The sequence below is a fragment of the Propithecus coquereli genome, unplaced genomic scaffold (assembly GCF_000956105.1).
Source record: "Propithecus coquereli isolate 6110/MARCELLA unplaced genomic scaffold, Pcoq_1.0 Scaffold273, whole genome shotgun sequence".
NCBI classification, from domain to species: domain Eukaryota; kingdom Metazoa; phylum Chordata; class Mammalia; order Primates; family Indriidae; genus Propithecus; species Propithecus coquereli.
In genome coordinates, this window is record NW_012148319.1 from 4,241,466 (window position 1) to 4,251,038 (window position 9,573).

Here is a 9,573-nt window from a genome sequence, read left to right on the forward strand (position 1 = left end):
AAGAAATGAAGACATATGCCCACTGAAACACTTACACATAAATGTTCATAGCATTTTTATTTGTAATAGCTGTAAAGTAGTAAAAAAAAAACACAATGTCCATCTGTGGGTGAATGAATGTTATGCTAGATCAATTTAATGAAATACTACTAAGTACTAAAAAGTGATGAACCTCAAGTACAATATGTATTTAATATTAATGAATCTCAAAAACTTCATGATGAGCAAAGAAAGCCAGCCAGGAAAGAGCATATTGAACATACTGTATGATTTCATTTATATGAAATTTTATGGCAGACAAACTAATCTACAGTGACAGAAAGTAGATCTGTGCTTGAGGTTAATATTGTGGATGCCATAAGTTGCAATAAAAACCTTTGGGGTTTATGAAAATGTTTCATGGCTTGATTGTGATTTTGGTTGCATGAGTATTGATGTTTGTCAAAACTAATAGACTTATACACTTACATCCATTCTTATTTCATGTAAATTATACTTCAATGAAGTTAATTTTTTTATTTCAGAATATTATGGGAGTACAAATGTTTTGGTTATATGGATTGCTTTTGTACTGCTTGAGACAAAGTTGTAAGTGTGCCCTTCACCCAAATAGTGTACATTGTACCCATTAGGTTTGATTTCACCCTCCCCTCCACCCCTTCCTACCTGCTTGATTTCTGTTGAGTTTTACTTCCATCTGTGCACATAAGTGCTCTTTGGTTAGTTCCAATTTAATAGTGAGTATACGTAGTGTGTTTTTCCATTCTTGCAATACTTCATTAAGGAGAATGGTCTCCAGTTCCATGCAGATTGTGACAAAAGGTATTAGTTCATTTTTTAATGGCTGAGTAGAACTCCATGGTATACATATATCACATTTTATTAATCCACTCATGAATTGACGGGCACTTGGGTTGATTCCACATCTTTGCAATTGTGAAATGTGCTACAATAAACATTTGAATGCAAGTGTCTTTTTGATAAAATGATTTTTTTCCTTTGGGTAAATGTAGTGTGATTGCTGGATCAGATGATAGGTCTTCATTCTTTGAGGAATCTCCATACTATTTTCCATAGAGGTTGTACTAGTTTGCAGTCCCACGAACGTTGTATAAATGTTCCTTTCTCTCCGTATCCATGCCAGCATCTGTTGTTTTTGGAACTTTTTGATAAAAGCCATTCCCACTGGGGTTAGGTGATATCTCATTGTGGTTTTCATTTGCATCTCCCTGACGATTAGTGATGTTGAGCATGTTTTCATGTTTATTGGCCATTAGTTTATTTTCTTTTGAAAAGCTTCTGTTCATGTCTTTTGCACATTTTTTAATGGGGTTCCTGTGTTAGGTGCATGAATACTTAGGATTGTTATGTCTTCTTGTTGAATTGGTCTTTTTACTTTTATATAAGGACCATCTTTGTCTTTCTTTACTATTGTTGATTTGAAGTCTATGTTATCTGGTGTGAGAATGGCTTTACCTGCTTTCTTTAGATTTCCATTTGTATGGAATATTTTTTTTCCATCCCTTTACCTTGAGTCTGAATGAGTTCTTGTGGGTTAGATGTGTTTCCTGGAGACAGCAGATACTTGGCTTGTGTTTTTTTATCCATTCAGCCAGCCTGTATCTCTTGAGTGGCGAATTGAAGCCATTCACATTTATTGAAAGAATTGATAAATGGGATCCTGTTGGGTAGAATATTACTGCTCTGTTTTAGCTCTTGAGCTATTATTATGTATGGGCTCTGAGCTTTAGCTTTTGGTTGATTTTACACTGGTGGGTTTCTATTGTGCCAATAGATGTATAGTGCAGATCTGAGTACTTCCTGCAGGGCCGGTCTGGTCTTGACAAATTCTCTCAGTGTTTGCTTGTCTGAGAAAGTCTTTATTTCTCCCTCATATAAGAAACTTAGATTTGCAGGATAAAAAATTCTAGGCCGGCCATTATTTTGTTTAAGATGACTGAGTATGGGGCCCCAGTCCCTTCTGGCTTGTGAGGTCTCATTTGAGAAGTCTGCAGTTAGTCTGATGGGTTTTCCTTTGTAAGTTACCTGATGCTTCACGTTACTGCCCTTTGTGGCTTACAGGAGTTCCTCCTTCATGTTGACTTTGGCCAGTCTGATGACTGTATGTCGTGGTGATTGCCTGTTTGCAATGATCTCTCAGGTGTTCCTTGAGCTTCTTGTACTTGGATATCTAAATTTATAGCAATACCAGGGAATGTTTTCCTCAATTATTCTGTTAAATAGGTTTTCCAACCCTTGTGTGTTTTCTTCTTAACCCTCAGGGATGCCCATGATTCTTGTGTTTGGCCTCTTTACATAATCCAATATTTCTTGTAGTCTTTGCTCATTCCTCTTTTTTCTCAGGTCTTATCTTTGACTGACTTGTTTAATTTGAAGTTATTGTTTAAGCTTTGTGATTCTTTCTTCTGCCTGATCTAGTCTATTCTCAAAACTTTTCACTGAGTTTTGATTTCCTTGAATGAATTTTTCATTTCCAGGAGTTCTATGTGATTTTTTTTAAATAATTTGATTTCTTTAGTGAATTTTTTGTTCATTCCCTGTATTGTTTTTGTGGTTTCTTTGTGTTGGTTTTCCATTTTCTTTTGTATTTCATTGAGCTTCCTTGTAATCCAAATTTGGAATTCTTTATCTGTCATTTTGATATTTTCATTTTGGTTGGTATCCATTGATAAAGAGTTGTTGTTTCCTTTGGGAGGTGACTTTTCACTCTGATTTTTCATACTTCTGGAGTTCTTTCACTGATTCCTTCTCATCTGGCCTCTCAATCAAGTCTTGGGGGTACTGGGCCTAGTTTGCAGGCCTGTCCCCGGGTCCCCAGAAATCAATTCCTTACTGTGCCAGGGAGAGGAGTGCTGGTCCCGAGTTGACTACGGGGTGTTAAAGCAAGTTTGATGATCCTCTCAGATTGCCTCTGTCATGCTGTCTTCACCTCTTCCCAGCAGTGTGAATTGTGTTGGGTCCCGCAGCTTAATCTCCATTACGGGAGGTGGTACTTGTGAGTATGAATCAGCCACACCCTGTTTGCTTGAGTTGGACGATGCTGTGATGAGCTATAGAGTTGTTTTCCCTGTCATTGGTTGATGTTTATGTGACAGAGCCAGCTGCCCAGATGTTCTTTTGTGCCTGTGGTAGAGTCTGGTCTCCCTAGTGGAGTACTTGAATGCTCCACACTTTAGGAGAGACCCTGTAGCTCCCAGGGGGGTGCTTGCCACCACTGAGGTGGGGGAAGGAGCAGGGCAGTTCGTGGCTTTGTTGCAGAGCCCTGAGAGGCTTTGCAAAGTCTTGGTGGGGCTCAGAAGTTGCTTTTCTGGACACTAGGGGGCGCCACTGGTATGAGGGTCAGGACAAGCTCTCCAATCTGGGAGGCCTATTCATGGGGGAAGAGCCTAAACACTTGAGTGCTAAGGTCCCTGCCTGGGATCTTAATGCCCTTATCCAGTAGCCGAGTTTTCTGTGGGGAGAGGTGGGCACTCTGCCAAATCGCCAGTCCTTGGACCCCCACAGCACACTGCCATCAGTTCAGGCCATGTGTGCTCCCTCATCACCCAAGTCCTGCTCTCAAACCTCCGCCCAGTCTATGTGTCTGACCCACGAGCAAGCATCTCCATGAAATGCCGGTGGGTAGGGCATTCCTATATAATGCACTTCTGTTCCACTACAAATCCTCAGAGGCAGAAGAGTGGGTCCCACTCTTTGTGGGAACCTCAGCCTGTAGCACATGCCCACCAAAGAGAAACAACCGCTTGCACACTTCTTGGCTCAAACCGCACTCCCTATTGTAATGAATGGGGAGGGGCTGCAGCACTCGGTCTGCCAGTGCGCCCGAGTAGGAGATATTTGATGGTTCTGGGAACCAGGGGGTTACGCTACTCCTTTCCGAATGCCACACCTTTATCCAATATGGCAGTTCTCTATGGGGGGAATTGTGCGCTCCCCTATCCCCATTCCTTAGCACCCCACTACACTCTCCTGTGGGAAAAATCCATGTGGGCTCCCTTACCACCCGAGTCCAGCTCCCTGACTTCTCCCCTGCATCCCCCTAATCCTCTGTCGAGTCCGGGGTGCACCGAGACCAGCTTGCTTATCTGAGCCACTGGCCTGCGACCCCGCAAAATGCCAATGGGCAGGAAGTTCCCAAATTGTACACCCCTGTTCCACCACAAGTCCTCAACGGGAAGAGGTGTGGGTCTCACTCGCTGCAGACACCTCAGACTGGGATGCTCGCCCACCAGAGAGAAGTGGCCGTTGGCGAACTTCTTGGCTCAAACTACACTTGCAGTTGTAATGCGTCGGGGAGGGGCCACAGCTCCCGGTCAGCTGAGCTCAATCTGCTTTTTGGGTTGCAGTGGGTGGGGGAGGTGTAGCAGAGGAAGTGTCTGGATGGGAGAAAGCCGGCGCTCCAGCCTCTCCTGGCACTCTCCCAGGGGGTGCCCCTCATGGACTGCCCAAACTCCTGGGGATTGCTAGCTCACTCCACTATTCTGCATTTGCTGCTCCGCCTGTACTCATGGAGGGTGTAAAAGCCTTCGGTAAAGTTGGTGTCCTGCTGTTCAGCGAAGGTATATGAGGGTGAGGAGAATCCCCCCTTACCTTTCACTGGGTTCTGAGCCCCTCTGGGTTGTATCCTTGCTGATATCTTCTCCTCTGTAAGTTCTTCCTTCTCAGCTCTGCAGTTTTTTTTCCTGTGGGGTCCCAAGCCGTCTGTGACATCGCTCTCTATGATCCTCACCTGAGCTTCGAATCTCTTCCCCTCTCCTCTATCTGATATCCTGCCTTCTGTCCAGCACAGTCCAACAAGTGATGGCTCTAGTTGGCTGTCTTGCCAGAATCTCCCTGATTTTTAAAATAGCACATAAGCTATCCATTGTTTGTAAGGTGGGGAAGTGTTATTTTACTTTTTCCCTCTGTTTCCTTGTACTCTAATAATATTATTGGAGATATCTCAAAAAAAAAAAGAACTAAGTTTTTTTTTTTTTTCCTGTTAATTAGCACTGTGGAAGCAGTGACATCATTTTAGCTGTTGTGTTTATTTTAAGGAAGTCAAGTTTACTAAGTGACGTGCAGAAGTAGTTTTCAGCCTGGTCATCAGCATAGACTCTTAAGAGAAAGAAGATGTTCTGATTATATTTATTTTTAATTCATACAAAATGACACATGAATGTAGCCCCTTATTTTATGAATAAGAAAAAGAAAGAGGAATTTATAGTATATTTTGTTTATTTTCAGAAGGTTTCAGATTTTGGACATCTTTTCCTGACAATAGCACCTTAAAGTCCACATATCTTGACATAAATGTCAGACCCTTCACCAGTTCCAGGATCAGATCAACAAAGATAATTTTCTCTTTCCCTGACTTAGGATCTTTTCACTACATTACAAAAATCAACTTATATCATAAAAAAAACAATATTTAATAATTACATGAAAAAGTCATATACAAAAAAAGAGAGCTCCTTTTCACATAACAAACTAGAGTAGGATGTTTGTTTTAATGAAAATCCTTCATGCTGGTGCAGATGGACCTTCTCTTACACTGCTCATGAGATTGTGGATTGACAGATTGCAGGAAAACTAAAAGGGGTAGAGTAGGGACAGCAGCAGAAGGGAGAGTTGGTTGCCTCCTCTGGTGCTTTCCTAAGTCAAAGGCTCTCTAGATAATGCTGCTGCCCACACGCAGAGCACATTTGGATTTATCGAGTCATCTCTTATTTTTGAATATGCTCAAACAGACAGACCTCTTTTTTTGCAAACAAATTGCCACAGTTATGTGAAACAGAATTATAATAAAGCGACTCCCATTTTTATGTTGTTGCATTGCTACATAGATTGTGTGAAAATGCATACTTCTTCCCACCTATTATATTTCTTAACTGCCTTACTGCCAGGAACTTCTTTGAATCTTATCTCATATTCTCTTGTTTTCTTACTCTCTAATTAGAAAGCCACTTGGTTATTATTGCCCTTATGACATGTGACTTCTTCCCTCCCTAATTTGTGGTTTTGTCAGTGTCAACTTTGCCATTCATTTAAGAAAAGTTTTTAATGTTCTAGATATGTTGAACTTTTCTAATGAACTTATATTTGTGGCCTGACATTTACGTATTTTGTTTTTAATTTAAAACAAAACATTTAGGAAGATCTTGACATTTAAACTATTGTGTTACTTGTATTTGCAGTTCCCTGAATGTGGTTTCTATGGAATGTATGATAAGATTCTGCTTTTTCGCCATGACCCTACCTCCGAAAACATCCTTCAGCTGGTGAAAACGGCCAGTGATATCCAGGAAGGTGATCTTATTGAAGTGGTCTTGTCAGGTAGGATTCTTTTTTTTTTTTCTATCCATAGATTAATAAATTGCATTTGGAGAATTTGGGGCATATGTTTTTAAGGACACATAAAAAGCATATGTCAAACTTAGCCCCAATAGGAGACTTTGGAGCTCTGTATACATGAGGAAGGGAAACAGAAGGTTTTCCCTGAATTGGCTATTTCCACACCCAGTACTGTCCCAATTACATCTCCCGGCTTCACCCTCCCTCCACACCTTCTCCCAGGCCCCAACACACACACACACACACACACACACACACACACACACACACACACACACACACACACACACACACACACACACACACACCCCTTTAAAGATTCAGCACCTTGAATCATCTGGACAGCAGCAAAAGCAAACAAAAACCTCAACAGTGACGCTAAGGCAGCTGTCAGGGCCTCAACTGTGCTGAATGAATAGAAGCCAAGAAATAATAGCAGGACTAAGAAGCCATTGACTTATTACAGTCAAAAGTCCAGTAGCTATGAGGTAATCCGAGATCAACGAGGAAGCCAGGGCTCAGGAGTTAGAGCAGGTCAGGTCATGCCACGTGATACTAGTTAACTCAGTGGATGCATTTCCATCTGCTTACATTTAAGTTTCTTGTTTAGAATTTAGGAGTTAGTGATAGGACTATGCCTAACCATACAGAAAAAAAAAAATGGATGTATTTAACTTAAAAAGAAAAACTGCTAGAGAACAGCTGCAGCAGGGGTCCTTAAAATTATGGTCAATGCAGTGATCATGAAGATGTCCAGATTTTTATTGTTTATTTTTGTGAAAAATAAAGTCATTATAGAAAAACTCAGCTTGCATTGCTCCTTTCTCCTCTCTAACCTTCTTTGCTTGCTGTATCTTTGACTGAAGGAAATACGATAGCATTAATGATTCTAGAATTCATTTCCTCAAGTTGCACAACTTGTTCAGAGCCCAGTACTTGTCTATACTGATTATAATTCAGTTTGTCTTTTTTTTATTTACCTTTCTTTGGTTCAGCCTAATTCACTTTGTGTCTTTATTGATTGCCTACTGTTGTGTGAGGTCCTGGGATTGCCACATTTTCATGGTGTAGATGGATCCTATAATATAACTATTTTGCTAGATAAAAGTAATACTTTTCCTATTGTTTATAGGGTTGTCTATTGCTAAATAAATAAACCAAAAGAACAAAAGCTTTGATGGTTTTTTAATTAATTTTTTTTGAAGGAGTCACTTGCTTTGGCTGGGTTCTCCTTTTTCTTTTTCCTTTGGCTCTTTTGACATATGCTTACTGCACCTGGACTCTCAAAACTAGAGAGTAGATGTATTGTTTTCTAAGTTTCCTATTTCTGAACACTAGGGGCTACCTGAAGTAATTTATTCGGGGAAGTCATGCATTGGATCAGTGCTCACTAAAATTTATATTAAACTCATAGCCAGTCTGCTTTGCAAATAATGTGATGTGTTTTATGAGTCCTTTTTTCCCTGTGACAATGTCCAGAAATATATGAGGACTTTTAAAATTGCATCTCTAAATTTAATTTTTTCCCATTTTACTTTTGTTATCAAGCATTTCACAGTAGTAGACAGATTGAATGCAACCTGTGTGTGAGTGTGATTGTGTAGGGGATGGTTGCTTGTTTTCATATTATCACAGCGTCAGTGAACCGGACCTGCTCTGCCCCCATGTTGACTTGATACAGCCCTTTAGAGTTCCCTTGCTTCATGAGGAAGAGCGTTCTGCTTTTCCTCTTCCCATCTTTGCAAACTGAGAAAACGTCATTGTACTTTTACCCCACTTCTCTCGCCATCCTCCCTTTATGTCCCATCTCTCCTGTCTCCCTGGCCACAGTTGCTGGGAGGGCATTTAAGAGCAACCCTTTTCCTCACCTGCTTTCCCAGCACCAGACTCAGGAGGGGCCTTACTCTTAACAGCCATACTATTGGTATGTAAAAGGAGCCATTCTGTAACAGTCCAGTTCTAATTTTGAATCACCTAGTCCCACTTCCTCAATGTCATTGAACCCTTAAGTTATTCAACTGTGTATATTCAGTTACACACACACACACACACACACACACACACACACACATACATTCAGTAATGTTTAGATCTCCTGCACTTACCTGTAAACACTATTCATTATTGGTCTCTTTGGGAATTTCATTTCTTCCTGGTTCAGTCTTGCGAATTGTGTGTTTCCATGAACTTTTCCATTTCCTCTATGTTCTTTAGTTTATACACAGAGAGAGTTACATAGTATTATTCATGGATGATGTTTCCTATTTCTGCAGTATCAGTTGTAATGTCACCTTTTTCATTTCTGATTAAGCTTATCTGGGTCCTTTCTCTTCTGTTATCTATCTATCTCTTGGTTATCTAGCAAGAGGTCTGTCAATTTTGTTTAACTTTTCAAATAACCAACTTTTGTTTCATTAATCCTTTGTATTTTTTGTTTGTTTGTTTTCCAATTCATTTAGTTCTTCTCTGACCTTTATTATTTCTTTTCTTCTGCTGGCTTTGGATTTGGTTTGTTTTTTCTTTTCTAGTTCCATGAGGTGAGACATTAGGGTACACTCTTCTAGATATCGACCTGTGCAAAGAATTTATGACTAAAACCCCAGTGGCAATCATGGCAACAACAAAAATCAATAAATGAGATTTGATTAAATTGAAACGCTTCAGCACAGCTAAAGAAATAATTAACAAAGCAAACAGACAATCTACAGAATGGGAGAAAATATTCGTAAGCTACACATCTGGTAAAGGGCTAATATCCTGAATCTACAAAGAACTCAAACAAGTCAACAAGGAAAAAACAACCCCATTAAAAAGTGGACAAAAGACATGAACAGAAGCTTCTCAAAAGAAGAAAAACAAATGGCCAATAAACATATGAAAAAAATGCTCAAAGTCACCAATCATCAGGGAAATGCAAATTAAAACTACAGGGAGATATCCTTTACCCTAGTTAGAATGGCTTTTATTAAAAAGTCCAACAACAATAGATGCTAATGTGAATACAGAGAGAAAAAAGTGCTTATACAGTCTTGGTGGGACTGCAAATTAGTAAAACCCTTAGGAAAAACAGTATGGAGATTCCTCAAGGAACTAAAAGTAGACCTACCATTTGATACAGAAATCCCACTATTGGGTATCTACCCAAAGAAAAAGAAGACTTTTCATCAAAAAGACACCTGCACTCAAATGCTTATTGCAGCACAATTCACAATTGCAAAC

At 40.0% G+C, this 9,573-nt stretch overlaps 1 protein-coding gene across 1 annotated transcript in view; it reads left to right on the forward strand.

Annotated features, from left to right (window-relative positions):
* PRKD1 (protein kinase D1) overlaps positions 1-9,573 on the forward strand; it is a 357,628-nt gene that overhangs the window by 174,403 nt on the left and 173,652 nt on the right. The window contains exon 2 of the mRNA XM_012647880.1: positions 6,198-6,336. Within this exon, the coding sequence (XP_012503334.1) occupies positions 6,198-6,336 (139 nt within the window). The remainder of the gene's footprint in view (positions 1-6,197; positions 6,337-9,573) is intronic.